Source organism: Chelonus insularis, unplaced genomic scaffold (genome assembly GCF_013357705.1).
Source record: "Chelonus insularis isolate UGA/USDA-ARS -01 unplaced genomic scaffold, ASM1335770v1 contig_405_pilon, whole genome shotgun sequence".
Lineage (NCBI taxonomy): Eukaryota > Metazoa > Arthropoda > Insecta > Hymenoptera > Braconidae > Chelonus > Chelonus insularis.
This window is the reverse complement of record NW_023276562.1, coordinates 243,424-264,330: the sequence shown is the minus strand read 5'-3', so window position 1 is coordinate 264,330 and position 20,907 is coordinate 243,424. Positions and strand designations below refer to the sequence as shown.

General features: G+C 28.1%; 1 protein-coding gene across 1 annotated transcript; it reads left to right on the top strand.

Annotated features, from left to right (window-relative positions):
* The first annotated feature begins 1,829 nt into the window (after positions 1 to 1,829).
* Sarm (sterile alpha and armadillo motif) lies at positions 1,830 to 20,862 on the top strand. The gene is given in 10 exon segments (XM_035086977.1): positions 1,830 to 2,377; positions 13,425 to 13,474; positions 13,476 to 13,545; positions 14,215 to 14,444; positions 14,515 to 14,779; positions 14,896 to 15,063; positions 16,053 to 16,154; positions 17,011 to 19,181; positions 19,511 to 19,686; positions 19,807 to 20,862. Coding segments are annotated over 10 exon segments (4,149 nt in total). The 5' UTR covers positions 1,830 to 2,269; the 3' UTR covers positions 20,616 to 20,862.
* Positions 20,863 to 20,907: the final 45 nt, after the last annotated feature.

Below are 20,907 nucleotides of genomic sequence, written 5' to 3'. Positions count from 1 at the left end.
AACAATTTCTCTTCTCCATATCAACACTGCCATCCTCTCGTCACATAGAAAAAATTCTATACAGTAAAAAAATTTCCAATTATTATCATTCATCGACAATTGCATAAGTAATTATAATTTTATTTCGAATTTGAATAAATAAAAATAAAAAATATTCTCTTTTTTTCTTTATTATATATCGTGTAAATAGGAACATGAACAATGAGTAATGCGTAATTAATTGTATAGATGCAACTAAATATGTCATGCATTTGAATGAAACTTCTATTGTATATAAATAAAAAACAAAAATTACCGTTGTACACTGAACATAATAAAATTATACCAAGTTTATAAATTAACAATTTAATATCAAAATAATATAGATTTGTGAGAAATTATTTTTGTTTCATTATCATTATAATAATTCATTTCTCTTATTATGATAATTATAATTGAAGAATAAATAAATACTTAAACTTGTGTAAAAAATAAAGTAATACATTTGAAGTATTGAAATTTTTCTTCTAAATGTTCTCATTTTGATTATTCTGTAAAAAAACGACTGAAATCAATGTCCTTTATAACTTCTATAAATTACTTATTGATAAAACTATTCATGTAAATTAAAACATTACCATCGCCTTGTAGATTAATTAAATGTTTAGAAATTAGTGACGGCAGCCTATCTGTGTATGTGTTCTTATTGAATGTAGACACGGTACTACTTTATTTATATTTTTCTGTACATTTTAATGGATAATTATAATTAAGAAAATATTGTAGTTGATTATTCAATTACATTGATGTATAATTCTTTGGAATTAACTTGATAATAATAACACTTTTCACCATGAAATTATTGTGAGTATTTCGTTTTATATATTTATTAAATTTCAATATCTTATACAGTACAAACTTTAAGGAAATATCTTCAAAATAATAACATATAATGTTTAGACCACATTTATTGCAAAACTTTTATTTCAATAGAATATGAATTAATAAATAGAATAGCATTTAGTTCTCTTTGAAAATTTCCAAGAAATTATTTCAATAATTACGAAATATGAGATGAAAATCTTATCATTTTCAGCTATGGACAAAAAGATTTACTGTTTATGTTAACGATTAATTTCATTTTTATAATATTAGAACAACGATGGAAGGATGCTTCAAAAACAATCTGATGTTTTCATTGTATTTAATCTTAGTTCAACTGTTAGAATAATTACAAGTAAATTTAATCAAATTTCAAAACATTTAGATTTATTTCTGTATAGTTATATTAATACGTGTAATATGTTATTCATTACATCTTAACTTTTCCACTACTATCAGAAATTTTCCAGAAGAAAATCGTATTATTTAATTATGAAAAAGTAAAAGAAGAAAAAATATAATAATAATGAGTGTAATTTATTAAGATTAATATTCGAAACAAAATTGTATTCCATGTTTTAATTTCTATCTGGATTACTTTTGAAAAGTAAATAGATGATTTTATAATAATTAAGGAATATCAACTTTCTTTCATTATACGTTATAAAATATAATTTCAATTTTATATTACGTCCATTTCAAAGACTTATTTATGAAAAATTTAATTTAAAAATAGTAATTTCAACCTGTCTCCACTGGCTTTTAAACGTTTATTTAAACTACCTCGTCAAATTTGAAATTATAACTCAGTGAATCACGTATTCAAGCGATCATTTTTTGCTGACACCTGAAGACAAGTAGAGAAAAAGTAGCTGAGAATTAAAGTGTCATGAATGTTTATAAACATCAGTCAGGTAAGTCTTTACTGTTTTTCTCAAATATTCTATTCACTTTATACTATTCTATATCAGTGTACGTGTAGACTTCTAATGTCTGGTTACTATCGCTTTCTATTTGATTGCTTTACCAGCATTCAACATCAAGAGTAGTGGAGTCAGAACTTGGCGTCTCAACAATTCTTAAGACAACCCATCTCACTCCTTTAGTACACTGTTTGCAACGCTACACGATCGACGACTTCTCTATACTAATATAATTCCTCCGTGTTTATTATTAAGTTGTTGTATTATATCTATAAAATTATCAGATACTTGATCATCATATTTACTTGCAAGTATCAACATTATCAACAACAGTTTAACCAGACACTTGAGCTATGTTTGTTTTTTGTGAAGTAACGTGAACAATATTACCAAGTTTAAGTTTTAATTTTATACGACAATAGTTAAACATGCTATGAAAGAATTACAAACTTGTCTAAAAATTAAATAAAGTGTTTGAAAGAATAATGAGGACTACAATGAACACTACAAAGGGTAATAAACCCTTTAAACGGAGTATTACAGCACCAGAAGTGCCGGTTCAGTCATCACCTTTAGATTACCGTGGACGATTCGTAAGTACTTTGAAATAGTATAAGTAAGTTTTTCTTATTAAGTAACCTTTATAAATTTGAATTGGGACCAATTAAACAGCCATAGGAAAATAGACTTTACAATATTTAGAAAAAGAAAATATGGATACATATATATATTACCATGGACTTTGACTCACGTGACGAGGTCATTGAGCCCTGTGGGCTATTCTTGGTTCTCCTCGTCCTTCTACTTTTTCTTTTTCCACATCTTTTTCTGCTTCGTCTTCACCTTCTTTTTCTTATTCTTCAGATTTATACACATGTGTACGTTCACATACGTATATATGAATATCACATGTGTACGTATGTTTTCTTGCCCTTTAAGGTTGTATGATAAAGTTACTCACCCTTTTTTGTTTTATTCAGATTGATCTTTTTTTTACATCTAAATCTAAACTCAAAAAATTGTCTTGTTGTTTTGTGTAGAAATTATATTATTTTAAGATAAAAAATATTTTCAAAATAACTTTTATATAGAATGGAATTTGACAAAATTTATCTCATAAAGTATTCAACGACTTGTTCCAATAATGTTGACTGTCTGATTTTTAGATAATTTATTCTCACTAAGTTGAAGAGCAATTATTAATATAATTGAACATTTGAAAGTAATCTTACCATCATTTTTCAACAGTTTTATAAATGACAAATTTTTCACGTATTTGGTGATGTGAAGGAAACGATGAAGGTAAACAATGGACCAATGGGCACAAATTGAACTGTCATTTTTATCAGTAGAATGACATTTTATCTTTTTGATGTATGATACAGGAAAAACGAGACATGGTTTTTTTTCGTTTTTTTTTATTGAAAGATATGCATAGAAATTAGCATATATCGAACCGTGCATTCACTTAATATAGGTTATTTGTATTCTTATCAATAGCTTATTCCTGATAGCTGTAAACATAATAACGTATTGAAAACACGTACAGATTAATATGAAAGCAATATTTAATAGAAAATAATTTCAAAAATGAGTGCAAGTGAATTAGTCTTTTAAATATGAGAGATTCATTAGGAATTTTTTTTGTTTATGGGAAAAGCTCTAATGGTAGATTAATTGAGATAATGTATTATGATAATAAATGCGAGAGAAAATTGAAGTGAGAAATAAGAGAAAGGCGTCAGGGACGCAGTTGAATGAAATTCAAGTGGGTCGCACATGAATGGAATTGAGCTGGAACAACGTCGTCTACTACGAGCTAGATAAAAAGCTGCGAAGAGAACGATGTTAAAAGGACGCTGTAAGAATAAGAGTTGAGGAGAGGAATCGCCGCGTGGGCGACCGGATGCAATCTTTTTCCATGTCCAATCGCAAACCTAACCGGTCACTGTGAGTAGCAATCTCGGCCTTCAAGACTATCATGATTGATGAACTATCGCCTTATAACTACTGGCTGCCTATTTAACAGATAATCCGACAGATACCTTCATAAATAATCACACAACCCTCTTGCGAAATTAGTTTTATTCAAAATATCCTGAAGCTTGGACTTGGATCAGACTGTTTTCAAGTATGATGGAATATTTAATAAAACTTTGAGTTTTTTTTTTCAAAATTATAAACGTTGTTATACGTTTTCTGTAAAATGGTATTCTTACGGGTTCAAATTCTATTTTAACAAAAGAATTTAATATTTTGGAAGATTTTTAACAAGAATCACTATTGAATAATTAAAGATATTTTTTTTATTATGTCAATTCAAATGTAAAACTTGTTTTCATAAAAAAGTCTTAAAAAAAAAATATTTATCACATCTTATTGCAGATTTTAGATTGGAGCGGAATAAATTATGTATGAAAAAAAAGAAATATATCTATAAAAACGGTAATATAAAACAAGCCATTTATAATAAATTCTGGAAACATCGACAAAAAAAATGATCTGTTGATCTATTGATCACTTTAATTCTAGCAAAAGCTATAAAGAATTCAATTATAGATCAAATAAATTTTAGTTGGAAAAACCTCGACAATGGGCTATTTATAAAAAATTAATTATCCAATAATTTTGTAGTTAATTAAATAGTAAACATTGAAAAAGAAAACAAACAATGTTTGAAAAAAATTTTTTATTGCAAAATTAAAGTTTTATATAATCATTGTTTTTTTCTTAGCTCATAATGATCAAATAATTGTTTAGTAAAATAAAAGGATGTAATAAGTCATGTTATCTATTTGGTGGAAGTCATTTGATGTTATTATCAAGTCTACGTTAAACAGTGAGAAATAAAACAATTCATGATACTATTAAGAAACATATAAAAAGTAGATACTACCTATACGTACATATACTTGTAAATCTCCTACGCTTTAACAAGAATTGATGTTTCCGACGATTATCCATAAAGACTGGACTCAGTATTCCTCTAAGAAGAAAATTATCTATTATTATTCACAAACAAAAAAAGCTAATTTTCTTACATTGTCGTTAATATGTCTCGTAAAAATTACATTGAACAAAAAAAAACAAGATATTACTTAATATGACATGTCATAAGTCTTGAAAAATATCGTGAGAAAATTGATCTTAGAGTTGAAGTTAATATAAAAAGGTATATTCATAATTTACATATATAAATGCTCTCAATTAAAAACTCAATCTCAGCATGTAACTACGTGTCACACACTTTTTTAAACGCACTGTAGATATATATATAAATTGTAAGCAAAATGAAAAAAAATAAATGTTACTACTGTTGCGGTTTTATGACCCATTTTTACAATCAGTGACATAATTTTAATGATGCATCATCGTATTACCACGTGTATGTTTCATCGGTTCTTTATAATGTGATGAATATGGTAATTATTTTTAATTACCTACTACCATTAATAGCTGTACATAAAATATTCAAAAGTTCAATTTAGTTTTTAATAAATAAAAGATTAATCTACGAAAATGTACATAAATGATTTTATTAAAACTTAAACGTTTTTTTTATTGAAACATCAGCTTAATGTTCGTACTATTGATTACTTTTGTTATTTAAATAACAAATTCATTTGTCTCCAAAAAGATTTCTCTTCACTATTTCGTGTTCTTATTACTCGAGATTTACTTAACACTGGATTTGTCTTAATAAAATAATAAATTTCCTCCAACAAGTGGAATTATATAAATACATTCACGTCATCGTAGATATATCTAAAGTAAAAAAAAATAATCAGTGCTATTTATCAATTACATAAAATTAGAAACAATTTTATTTATCATGTTTTTAAAAATAAACTATAAACATAGACTATCTGATTCCACTGATGGATAAAACTTAAAGAAAATAGATACTGTAAATGTAAATGAGTGTACTCATAGTTACAATTAAAGTGTAAATAATGGCGAAAAATAGGGGTTAATATGTGAAAGATTGAGAGCAGTGATAATTGTGCTGTGAAACATAATAACATCTTATATTTAATTTTTATTTCTTCTCTTTTATAACATCTGTGTATGGTTATTTTTTCCTCGTATGACTCGCCCCTAATTCGGGACATTCCGTCTAGCGTAATAATTACATCGGACAATCAGGCAAGTTGCTTCATCCTGCATCACCAGCATTATTTGACTTGAGCTGATAATCATACTTTAAGACACAACTAAATGAGTACTTCCATTAACTTTTACGGATACACGTCACTTACTACTTGAACTTTATTATTTCCATAAATTCCTTCAGGATTGGTTGAATTAAACCGATGCATATCAAACGTGGTAAAATTACAATTATCTTCATCTTCTACGAATGCTTGACAAGAGGCCACAGTTTACAGGCTTATTTAAGAGGCTGAGAAATACAATGGCAAGTAGCGCATGATAATAAAAAAAAGGAGAAACATTTTATTAGTTATAAAACTTGGAATAAAATACATTATAACGTTGATGGAAAAATATACATAACAATGATTTATATAGATATTAAGACATAAAAATACTATTAACGATATTGGCTAAAGATTGTTGTATCACTAAAACAAGTCATTATAGAGGTGGAAAAAATAAGAAATAAATAATACTTTAAGGTTATTTCTATAATAATAAAATTTAGAAACACGTACTACACTAATAGATTCTTGTTTGATGGTTGTAACTTTTCGAAAGTCACGTTAGATAAACAACTTATTATTTAACTGATAGAATTCACCACATTTGTCATGTTCTATCTAATTTATTTAAGCAGTAATTACAAAAGTGTATGTATGACTGTTTTGAGTTTATCATAAAATTAGTTGATATATGAGTTTATATTTTAGAGTGTAACAGGTGAACATATTTACCTGGACTCTTCTATTGTATAGGATTATCAGTTATTTTATAATTCTTTCATCAGTTATCTGCGAAACACCTTTAAACATATCAATAATTTATTAATTTAAAGGTCACACAATTGATTAACTATCTAAAGTTCATTTTTATGATCGTCCCATTTTGGGGGTGAACAGAAAAAGATAATATCTTTATCAGTTTTTCGTAGAATTAAGGATTACTAGAAATGATTAATTAAATTAGTTAAACTTCAAAATCTATTAAAGGAGGGATTAAAAATAATTGCATATTCAACTCAGCTATGCAACATAATTATACTTGTGTTTGCTTCACAATGAGTAATATTTAAACGTGTATTGTTTTATATACTTTGACATACTTGTAAAGTATTTGAAATATGCATTATGTTTTATCTTTTTTTTTTTTTTTACTTCAATCAATTTTTCGAAATGTTATTTATTAATAATATTTATAGTTGACGATATGAAAACTTACTTAAAGTTAATATCAAATAAAATGGAATATTCTGTTGGATAATTTAAGCATTGAAATCACTATTTTATGAAACAGTATTGTATGATATTTCTTGGTCACCTAAATATCACCTTTATGTAATGATTTATAGTTTGTAATTAGCAATATAAATTGGCAATAAGTGCCTCAAGGTGTCATTTATAGATCTTTGATTTCCAATTCAATCTATAAAATTAGATATAGAGTTTATAAAATAAAAAATAAATCATAGAGAAAGACAAAAATCAGATGATGTATCATTTATTATTCACTTTGTTCATCTGAGACATACATGTATATGTTTATTTTGAAACACAACTATTTATTTTTGCTCATATAATTATTCTTAAAATTTAGTAGATGAAATTAATGAATTACCTTCATTCATTAGATGATCAATTCAGTGCAGTCTTCACAGTGCATTTTAAATGTTTGAAAATGACTTTCTATTTAAATATTATTCTTGTTATGAAAAATAATTGACGTTTTGATTTTAATACTTTTCGTGCTGATCTTTTGGATCTCAAATAATGATCTGCATCATAAGATTTTTATAATCTAGTTGTAATTAATTAAAAACTTTTTTGGTAAATATGAGCTCTACAGAAGTGACTTTTTAAACAATTCCATCAGCGCGAAGGTCATCTCAATAGGATAGTGGTAATGCGCAGATGATTTGTGCGCAACACTTAGCTGCGTTTATCTCAGTTTATTGGAGGAGATGTTTGGAAGAGGGGATAACATATAAATGATGCTTTAAACCTACGCATACTTTTAGTATGGTAGTTGTATATCGGTGAATTTGGTGTGTTTTAAAGCCGTTAAAAGTTAAGTTTAACCGTCGTGAATACATGCCAGTCTTCTTCTTATGATGACAAGGCGACATGTGAACATGTGAAGTTTTATGTTGGTGCCAAAATCTTATCGTTGATGATTTTGATCAAACTAATTAATTATCAAATGTAACTAAATATTACTAGAAAGTGTTAAAGCAAAACTCAAAAGTTATTTGGAAATATATTTTTTTAATGAACAATGGTTGTCAATAAAAACATCATGACTTCTTCATACAATCCAACTCCACGACGTAATTTTTTTTCTGGATTCCAGAATAAAGTAAGGAGTAAATTTTATGTATAAGTATTGGTTAACATTAGTAATAATTATTTTTATTATTAATATCGATACATTTGGAATTGAAAGAATGATCTGGAAATGAAACAAGAAGAATTTCCAAGGTCTGCAAGTTGTTTAAAAAAAATTCTTTCGAAGTTTCTATAAAAGACCTTGAACTTTATTGTACGGTAAAAGTTAAAGTGACGTATAAAAAATGAAACGAAAGAATGAAAAACACTTTCATTTTTATTTGAAAATTTCTTTGAATACTATTTTCGCAATTCTTAGTATCATGAAAGTGGGTTACATTATTGCGGATAAAAAAAGTTATCTTTGGATTTAAAAATTTAAAACCTCTTAAAAATAAAACTTTCACAAGAAATATTTTTTTCAGATACGTATTTATGAAACAAAAAAAAAAGTTCAAAAACACTTTCAATTAGCAGTCGTTTTTAGAATACCTATAAATTGCCTTGAAGATTTTTCAAATGGATCACCAGTTATCGTGTTGTAGTTCTTGAAAACTAGGTTTAGAAACTTTATAAATAGTTCAACTTCATTTGTGACTACGTATAAATATATTTCACGGAAGTTATATATATATGCATACTCATATACGTATTCGATATATTGCTGATTTCTTTCAAGACTACCATCATCTATTTTAAATTCAATTATAATAAAAAATCGAATACAATCTACAATTGTGACGGATAACAAAAGGAAAAATCGTGATCAACGGAATAATAAAGAGCTTTATTGGTTTCCAGCAAATAGTTATAATACAATGAGGCGTTTAGAAATGTCCAAGTGTCTTTATCATCATCGCCATCACCATTGCCATAATATAGGGGTCCAGAATGCTGTATAATTACTCAACGAGCTAAGCTATTCATCCAGCATGTCTTCGACCTCTTTACTTAACTCTATAACGACATTATTATTCTACCGGAAGTTGTTTTTTGCTTATTTCAATTATTGCATTAATTCCTAAAAATTGTTTCATTTATTTCTGTTAAATACTATGTTTCGTTTAGCTAGATTAACAAAAGTTTGTAAGTAGCAAGTTCTTTTATGTAATTTTTCAATAATCAAAAATATTATTACAAGAATAATTCTCTTTAAGATTATTAAAAGCATATTTCTTAGAATACAATAACTCCACTAGAAACATCTTCAAATAAAAGAATTTTTTTCAAATAACACATTCTTTTCTAACATTATTTCTATAGAATCTGGAAAAACATTGCCAAACGTTTCCAAAGAATAATTGAGTTCGTTTTAAGAATGAAAATTCAACAGATAATAAAAAATAATGTATAAAGTGTTCATATTCGTTTGATTGATCAAATATACTTTTATAAAAGTATAATTGATCACTTTTCTTTTATCATGTCGCAATTAAGTCCTGCTACTTAGCTTCTATTGCACACATACATTAGCATTAATTATTCAATATCTATTGTAATTACACTCTCATTTAAATTAATAGTAATAATATTCATATTTTTGCAACGCTAATTTAATATTTATTATTCCTTCATCAATACTGTTATGAAGAAAGTCAACGTAAAACATATAAACTCGAAATTCTTTTACAAGAAAATGGAGTAAAAAGGCTCCAAAATAGCTAGTTCTCACAAATAATATTATTGTAAAGTGTTTTGTTAAATCACTCAATAGATAAAACTCCTTCAAACAATTGTTCTTTAATTGTCAACAAATATATAAAAATAATCAAAAGATTGAAAATAGTACATACACTATTGTGAAAAATGATATAATGATAGAAGAAAAAAAATGTAAAATGGTAAGGTCATAGTAGCTATTAGGTTGAAAGTATATAATTGATTTGATGATTACATATTTGTTGTTTTATATTACGCGGTATTTAGTTTAGCTAGATTACTCGAAGACATAACATGTAGTACATACGCGTATTTACCAAGAAAACAAGAATATATTTATTGACATAGTTAATGATGACTGATCATAGACGAGATTACATACAAGTTTTTACTTATACAAAGTCAATCAAAGACTTGCCGCTACGCATATCAATGGATATATTGTCGCCGCTCTGTCATTTTCTTCACAATAAAATATGTGCGAGGCCAACTTACCTATTAACCTGAGGAATCTCTGTTAAATTTGCTCATTTTATTTAATAATTAAATAAATAAATAAAGTAGAATATACCGTGGGTCGAAAGAGATGAATATTCCTTGAATTTTAAGATTAAAAATGGAGCAAAAAACCTATTCTATGAAAGAAGAACAAATTTTTATACTGTGAGAAAAAAATAAAAAGAGAAAAATTTTCTTCATACTTATTCATCACCGAAATTCCGGAATGAGTCACACAATTATTAGTCGGTAAATCTTTATTCTCATACACAAAACATTCTCTTTTTCTACTGAAACCTCATGTGGCTTTTATCTTTAGCTTATTATTATGATTATTGTTATTTTCATTATCAGTGTTCAATGTAATGTAGAGCTATTTGTGTAAATGATGAGATGTATGACATTTTTCTTGGTATAGGACTAGTACACGATTCGTATAAGAAGTATGTAGTAGTAGGGAGAGATTACATGAATGAATGTGATTCATCGTTGTGTATATAGTAACCGGAAACGCAAGGACGTGCTTTCATAACTCTTTCTCTCTTCGTATCATATTAAAAATACAATATAATCGTATATACTGTTATAATTATAATTGATCAATTTTATTGAAACAATTAGACTTTTTGTTCAAGGCGAAAACCATACAATTGACCTTGACTAAAGATTGAGGATCAATGTGAATCAAAATTGTTTTAATCACAGCATTGCAAAATTTTTTTATTCATGCGTACGTGTTGATAAACAAAAAAAAAGTAAAAATATGACCCTATTAATTAATTACATCTGCATAGTTATATAACAACTCTACTAATTGTTTACAAATAAAAATACATTTACCCTTGGTGATAATGTATAGAAACAAAGAATCTCTTATTAATAAATTTTTTTGATTACATTTAAAATATATAACGAATTAATTATGATGAGAAATATTTAGAGGTTTTATTTGACTGTGTTATTTATAACTTTCTTAGAAATGATTGATATATTTAAATTGATTCTTTTATGCCATAACCGAAAATTGAAATTAAAATTTCAGTGACCACATCCGATGTCAAGGTCACATAGATCAGAAGCTACTCTAAAACCCATTAAATTTTCTTTTAAAGTTTTTTTTTAAATTCTTTGAATGACTATTTAATTCAGATAAATATACTTAGATTAAAATTGAATAATAATGAATTTATTTGATAATATAATTAAATAAAAGCTAGTTAAATGTCAATTAATATATCCGAAGTTTGCTATTTATGGTTATACAGGAAATGCTTAGAATAGACGATAGGATGTGAGTACTCAATAATGTTACCATATCAAGAATAAATGTAAGTAAGAGTTTAGAAAAGAGTAAAAAGAAAAAAATGAAAAGAAGTCTGAGATAGTGAGAAATTCAGCGTCTGATTCTACGTGTGACTCATTCATCCAATGACTAGTGTGAGTATGGATGACAGTTATCCCCACTACATTTAATCTTTTTCTGAGAAGAATAACGTATACACATACGTAACACATAAGATATACATCCCTGTATTCCCATGCTTCTAAAAATTTTATCAGACAAAATTGTAACTGAAATGAGCAATCAATTTATATATATCTCAGCTCCAAATTGACTCAGGTGATTATTAAAATAGTCATATAAATTCAGGAAACGGTTATAATATAATTCGTATGTGCTTTTATTATTAAAAAATATTAAAAATACGTTTTCTACTAATTATATAACAATATACATCGTATAATAAAATCATTTAATGAAAAAAAAAGTGTTTGCTCCAAAAATCTTAAAAACTTCCAAAGAAAAACAGCCTGAAAAAATATGTGAAGAACAGTTGTAAGGTTGCCATTAAAAAGATGTTTAGTTAATAGGAAATAAAAAGGTTTTGATTAAATTACAATAATTAGTTATAGAGACTTGAATTTCAATGGAATAAAAACAAGTAATCCTCCGAATTTCCATGCTTGTTTTTACCTGACAGATGCATTCCAAAGTGCGTAAACAAAAAATTATGATTTTTGACATTTACGTTATCCTAAGTTACATGGCTCGCCACAGCACATATGAGGCGCGCATATCGTATGACTAATCTGTTCTCTTCCAGTCCACTAGTTTCTATAATTTAAGTTTACCAGTGATTCTTTTTAGGAATCGTGTTGTAACATTTCACTGGCATCAGAATCTTACATTTTTATTCTGTTGTTTTTCTTATTTACATACAATATTTAACTAATTGTGTCGTTGTAAATAAAATTGTTATAAAAAAAACATGCATATACAGACATGAGTACTTTCGAACAATTCATTTTTTTACACATGCGTACGTACGTAATACATGAAAATTCAAATATTTTATTGAAAACAATTAATAAATAAGATTTAGAGAATATATTAAATCGAAATGTCTCAAGGTCATCTTCTTTGTATTTGTAAAAAAAAATATTGAAAATAAATAGAAATGTGTAGGAACAAGTCGTTAGGGATAAAAAACAAACTAGAATGATATGCGTGTTATTTTCCCAACTGACAAACACATAAAAAACACCTCTAGAGATTACCATCATATTTTATGCAGTCTCCACGTGGGCAGAATCGCGTGACGTAGTTTTCGTTTCCTCACGTGTGTCAGAGGTTTTACTTCATTGCTTACATATTTTCTTTCATTATCATGTCTTGACTTATCATGCTTTATACTGTCGAGATTCGAGAATTATCGAAAGTACATTTTGTTAATACATTGAGTTTTATTACCATTCATATAAATATCTAGGTAATATCGTATTATAGAATATATTCTGATACAAGAAAATTAGCTATTAATTAACAGAACTGTCTACTGTGCAAGCGTGGGATTCTGTGATTTTTTTAATTTAAACGTTGAGTATTTAATCGAAGATTGGTTATGTGTAGGCTTAAGAAATTTCTTTTTTTTTTTTTTTTAATTTACTAATGTGTTATAATAATTAACCATTTTTTTTATTAAAAATTTTGTTTCTTTTATAGATGTCAGAATTTCCTAGTGAAGCTGAAAACGGAAGTATGCAAAGTGTCATGGAAAATTTTCAAAAAAAAAAATAACTTGGTGACAAGTAGAGTAGCTCATCCTCAAACTTCAAGCTCACAGGTAATTAGAAAAATTTTAATCATTTTTTATGTTTACTAAGATACTTTTTTAGTGTATTTCAATAGTGAAATGTAATATACAAACGTAAACAAATATCATTAATTTATATTTCATAATATTTATAAAATTTTAATATAAACTGAAAAAAAATTATTATTTGTTGTTTTCATATTAAAGTTTTTTCTCATAATTGTATTAAAAAATTTTATTCACTTTTGAACAGCTGTTTATTGTTTATTAACAAGTTTAATTTTAATTGAGTCTTTAGTCAAAACGTTTATGATTTAACGATAAATTTTGAAATTATTCACCAGATCTATATCAAGATCATATGCATCATGAATTAAACCTATAATTGATGAAATAAATTATCATTTATTTAACTAAAAAAGATGAACTTAAGCATTGCATAATATTTTATTTTACCTTGAAATGAATTGGCATGTTCTCAATATTTATCTTGCCAAAAGTACTTTAGTTAAAGTGAGAGAGGGATCACTGTGCTATTGCAATGTGGTCAATTTTTAAGCTAAGCTTACGTCCTCAACATTCTATGAACGAAGCTTGAAGTCATGAGTCATGGCCTCTGCAGAATCAAAATAGCGCATTTTTTTGAGACGAAACTTTCATAAGAAGATGAACCGTTTAACATGTATTTGCTTTTCACAGATGCTGATGAATCAAAGTCAAAGTAGCAGTAGCTCGAGCAGCACAACGACGAGTAGTCGAGTTGCTAAATCCTCTCAGAGGATACTCACATCTTCCTCATCTAGTGAAATGAAGACTAGTTCTATGAAAAGCGATTTAACTGAGCTTAAGAGAGGTATCTCAGAAATGAAAAACATATCAACTAATTTTTCACATAGGCTGAGAAACAGTATGGAAAATCTCGTTGACAGGTAAGTCATCAAAACATTATTCATTCTCGTAAAAAAATTTAGAGATAAACCAAAATATTTTTTAATACAGAGATGTCAGAAGTGCTGATGATGAAGATGATGAAATTGAACCACTAGTTACGTTTCCTGATTCGGATACACCACCACCAGTCACTGGAGTTGGAACTTTAACAGTAAATTCATCATCACAACTTGCAAACCTTAATCCTTTGAATGATCTTCACTCTATGAGTCCAAAAATAAATATGTCCACAATGCCCAACATTGGTCTTACTACCGGTGCAGAGACGATGAAATTTGAACAGAAGAAAATGACAAGTGCATCTAAAACGAAGGTAAAAGCTCAGTCAATGATTAATTGTTAAGTAGATGCCTCGGTTGATTATTTTATATTTTATCTATTTTTATTAATAAAATTTTACTTATGTTGCCAATTTTATTTCCTATATAGGTCGTCACTGATGGGTTTAGCGCAGAAAAAGCTATTGCTAATAGTGCTGAAATGAGAGCTCTCCAAGCTGGTGATGTTTCTTACAAAGAAGAAAGCTTAGCTTCTGCTGCGCGAGCTAGAGTTGAAGTTGATGGAGTTTCTGCTGAAAAAAGTGTAGCTGCAGCAAGGGTAAATTATTATTTACTTATTTTTCTATCAAATGTTTTTATTTAGTATGAAGAAATTTACTTTATTTAATTATTTGAAATTTAAAAAAGAAATTGATCAGCAGTTAATTCATTATTTCTATAGCCACGTGAGCTTTTCACTGATTATTGCATACATATATATAAATGTTTACTTCTCTGTGTATCACTGTGGAAACTCCCAAGCCGGTCAATAAGAAAACTACCCTATTACTAACATAGGTTTTAACCCCAGAGTAGAATACAGTAGTGTTATTGTTATCGAACTACGAGCTGTGCAAAAATTCATGGCTCTTTTCTTTTTATTATAATGGGCCTCAGATTTACCAAATTTTCTAAATTTATTTCATTTTATATCAACTCTCAGAAGCCACCGAATTTTCTAGATCATGCCAAAAATATTAAAGTGGTATTAATTTTAAAGTTTTCATCATTCATTTTTCGTTCAATCGTCTTTTCATTAATCTTTGATAAAATGTGCGGACCTTGAACATTGCATGAGATTATTATTGTTATTATGATTTTTTTCTGGAGTAAAATCGATCGCATTGTTGATGTTATTTTAAGACAGTGGTGAATAATATTATTTCCAAGAAATATTTTGTTATATAAGTCTTTATTGATTGTCATTAACAATTTTGTCAAATTTTCTCTAAAATAATGGTCATATATATTTTTGAATATAACTAAAACAATAACAAGAACGTAAATAAGAAACCGACTCAAAAAGTTTTCAAACAAAATATTATATAGCGAGAAAAAATTCAATAGATTATTTTGAGGAAAAATAAAATAAATTATTTGGAATAATATTTATTATTCATTCTAAAAATGAAACGATTTTATAATTAGGATGTTTTGTTTTGATTGTTCTTAGCTATTAATGACTCAAAATTTTTCAAAACACTTGTTTACAATATTTTTCATAAGAAAATAATTTGTGATATTAATTGTTTAAATTTATTGTATTAGGAACAGAGAAGTCTAAAAGCTGGAGACCTTTCTCATCATGAAACTAACAATGTAGCAGCTGCTAGTATGAAACTTCAAAGCGATTCATTTTCTTCTGAGAAAGTAAGTATAAAAGTAATAAAATTAGAAATGAATCTTTATCAATATTTCAAAACTGTCGTTAGCTACTTCGAAAAAAATATGATAACAAATACTAACATGAGTTTATGTGGAATCGTTATGATTGTAAATATAAGATCCAATCATCGACAAGAAGATAAGAAAGAATGCAACATTTATTAATCAGTGCTAGCAAAGAATGTACAGTGTAAATTGTTAGGTATATACTGTATTGTGCATGTAAATACACATATTCAAAGTGTCTTGAAGAAGATCCATTTTGGTTTGATGACGCAAACCATTCTCAGAAAATCGACAGATTATTTTAAACTCTTCAGTGAAGTGTTAAAATTCTTTAAACAACTTTATCATGCTTTTAAAAATTTAATATTATTGGATTTATATAAAAGATTGTCTGGTATATCTGAAGTTTCAAAGTGTATCTATCTAGTTGGGAGTGAACAGCAGCTTGCTGAATCACAACACATCTTGACATCTTATAATCTATTTATTGAATTAAATTAATCCATATATTTTTCTCAGACACTTAAGTACATAAAACAGTTTGTTTTCTTTATTTTTTGTCAATTCAATTGTTGAATTATAATGTCACACAAGTGGAGTGTTGATTTCAGAACAACAGAGGTGCTTATTGATAATAATTAGTATATATAATTGGTGAACACTCTCAAATAGACTAAAACGTCTAATTCTAATAATTTTTTCATAAAAACATAAAATTTTATGTTCACTGTTTTAAAATAATAATAATCGTAAATTAACTTATTTTTTATCATCCTTCATAGCTGGTATAATTAATTATTATTTATTTGATAACGATATCTAATTGTATTTGCAGAAAGCAATGGCTGCGCAGCAACAACGACAAACAATGACTTCTACTGGAATTTATAACCATGAAAAACACATAGCTTCTAGCTCACAGTCGAGTTATAAAATAGCATCAAAATCAGGTGTGACATCCAAGTCGTCAATGCTAACAGCAGCATCAGCAGTAAACCAACTAATGAATGGAAAAAGGCCTGCTGAAGATGAACTTCTTTCTTTGCCTTTAGATGATTTAGATCTTCTGTGTTCAAATTCCAATTCCCAAGATGTAGAAAAAGTTCTTGTTAAATATTCTGGATTTATAGACAGTTTTTTGGAGCGTTTGAAAGCTTCAGACTCAAATAAAAATGGAAAAGCTCCATTATTGTTAAACAGAGTTAATGAAATAATTAAAAAAGCTTGGGCAGTACCAACTCATGGTCATGAACTAGGATATACTCTATGTAACACATTGAGATTACGAGGAGGATTAGATCTTTTAATGTCCAATTGTGTATCAAGTGATCAAGAACTTCAATTTTCTTCAGCTCAATTATTAGAGCAGTGTTTAACAACAGAAAATCGTGCTCATGTAGTAGAAAATGGACTTGAAAAGGTTGTAAATGTAGCGTGTATTTGTACGAAAAATGCAAACTCTGTTGACCACTCAAGAGTTGGAACTGGAATACTCGAACATCTATTTAAACATAGTGAAGGAACTTGCAGTGATGTTATACGTTTAGGTGGATTAGATGCAGTTCTTTTCGAATGTAGAAAGAATGATGTAGAGACATTGAGACATTGTGCTGGAGCTTTAGCTAACTTATCACTCTACGGTGGTGCTGAAAATCAGGAAGCCATGGCTAAGCGAAAGGTACCGGTGTGGTTGTTTCCACTAGCATTTCATAATGATGATAATATCAAGTATTATGCGTGTCTTGCTATTGCTGTTCTGGTTGCTAATAAGGAAATAGAAGCATCTGTGTTGGAATCCGGAACTTTAAATCTTGTTGAACCTTTTGTTACATCACATAATCCTTACGAGTTTGCTAAATCAAACTTAGCTCATGCTCATGGTCAAGCGAAAAACTGGTTAGAACGATTGGTACCAGTACTGAGCTCTAAAAGAGAAGAAGCTAGAAATTTAGCAGCATTTCACTTCTGTATGGAGGCTGAAATTAAACAGCAACAAGGAAATACTGAAATATTTCGAGCCATTGGAGCTATTGAACCCTTGAAAAAAGTTGCAAGTTGTCCGAATGCTGTAGCTTCTAAATTTGCCGCTCAAGCACTTCGACTTATGGGTGAAGAAGTCCCACATAAGTTAAGTCAGCAAGTACCTCTTTGGTCTACAGACGATGTTAGAGAGTGGATAAACCAAATTGGCTTTGCTGAATATGCACAAAATTTTGTAGAGAGTCGAGTAGATGGAGATTTATTGCTACAACTAACAGAGGAAAACTTGAGAGAAGATATTGGCCTTACCAATGGAATCAGAAGACGAAGATTTACACGAGAATTACAGAATTTGAAGAAAATGGCTGATTATAGTAGTCGAGACGCTGGTAATTTAAACTCATTCTTGCAACAAATTGGTCAAGAATTTTCAATTTATACTTACAGTATGTTAAATGCTGGTGTTGATAAAGATTCAATCAAAAATATCAACGAAGACCAATTAATTAATGAGTGTGGAATTTCCAATAGTATACATAGGTTAAGAATACTTGATGCTATCAAAAATAGCCATTCTAATCAATTTAGTTCTTGTGAACTCGAATCACCAGACAAAAGTTTAGATGTATTTGTGAGTTATCGTCGATCCAACGGATCCCAATTGGCTAGTTTGCTTAAAGTTCACTTACAATTGAGAGGTTTTACTGTATTTATCGATGTAGAAAGATTAGAAGCTGGTAAATTTGATAATAATCTACTTCAAAGTATTCGCCAGGCTAAACATTTTCTACTCGTACTCACGCCCAAAGCTTTAGATCGATGTTCACAAGATCATGAATGTAAAGATTGGGTTCATAGAGAAATCGTGGCTGCTCTTCAGTCTCAATGTAATATCATTCCTATAATTGATAATTTTCAATGGCCTGAACCCGAAGAATTACCAGAAGATATGCGAGCAGTTTGTCACTTCAATGGTGTTCGTTGGATTCACGATTATCAAGATGCTTGCGTAGACAAATTAGAAAGGTAAATATGACATGTCTTTTTATTAGTTTATCATTCATATTAAATAGTTAAAATTATTTTAGCCTTGGTATTCTATATAAATGTCACTCTCAAGAATAATTTACATAATTGTATGAACTAACTTTACTTTTTTATTCTATTTCCGGTTAATTTTGATCATTTTTTTCATTGTCTCAAGTTGCAAATTAGAATTGAATGACCTTATTGTGCTTTTTATATAAGATACTTAGTAAACGAGTGGCAAATAAACTATGTAACGATTGATTAAATTTATTTATAATCTTTTTATATTTAGAATTGAATGAAAAATGATTGATTGATTTTTTTAGATTTATGCGAGGTGAAATTCCTATGCGATCAGATGTCATGAATAATATTCCAAGGGGAATCGGATCCAAGGAAGTGACAACACCTAGCACACCGGGTAGTTCAAATATTCGACAACCACCAAATTATCAAAGAATGCATAGCAATGAAAGTCGAGGTAGTGACAAAGACTCCACAAATAGTAAAGATTGACTAGAATACCCGCCCACAGCCATTCCATCAAGGTACATAGATTTATTTTTTTTTTTTTTATTAATATATTTCTCTATTATTAATAGTTTTTTTCCTTTTAGCAAGTTCAGAAAATCCTCAAATCCTAATCGATTAATGAGTATACCTCCAACATCACCTCGCTTGAAGTTTATTCACACATATCCTGGAAAAACTTCAGTACCTCAGAGACCGCCTAGACATCCGTCCTTGCCTTCCGTCCGATCACGATCTTTGGAGCTATTAGATCAATCAGATGAAAATTCCAGAAATAAGACAGATGATACTAAACAACTATCACCAAAACTACATTCAAAAAGTTTAGATGGTCTGTTAGATGAAAATAAATCATCTGACTTAATATCATCAAATAATAAAATTACAGGAACTAAAGCTAATGAAGAAGTTTTTACTTCTAGTCAAATTGCAAATGACACTACGTTAATTACAAAAGAAGGTGAATCACTTCAGGATGAAGAGAATTTATGTCCTCAACCTGTACCAAGACTTAAGCCGCGTTCATTAAAATTTGAAACACCTCAAATTAATGAAAAAGTGAAAGAAAATATTGATATAAGAAATTTAGAGGAAAAAGAGGATAAAATACAATTAGAGGTAACAGAATACTGTGATAAAACAAATTTGCAAGAAACTGACTCTGAAAATTTAATTAATTATGACGATAGCGTTGGTTTAATGCAAAATAAAAGTTGTGCTATGACTAAGACAAGAAGCTGTGGTGCGGGATTAGACGAAGATGATTCAATTTCATCGAATGAATATGACAAAAAGCTACAAATTCCAGGCTCCCTCCAATCGCTTGATATTGATACGAAACCTAAACGTAATTTTATGAATAAGTACGTAAATAAGATGAAATTTTTAATTAAAAAATAATTAGTATAAAATTATTTTTTGCTAATGATTAAATTTAATTGATCGCTATTTTACTATAAAAAAATTATGAACTTTTAGAAATTTATAATAATTATGACAGCAATCTTGGTGAAACAATTGTGCCTAAACAATGTGTCTCATATTATTTTTTGTTTACATGAATAAAATTTCAATTAATATAAGTGCCTATATAACATAATTACATAATATAATATGAATAGCTTTATATTGAATGCTTTAAGTCAGTTTGTGAACATGAAAGTTTTTGTTATCCAATTGTATTATAGGTTAT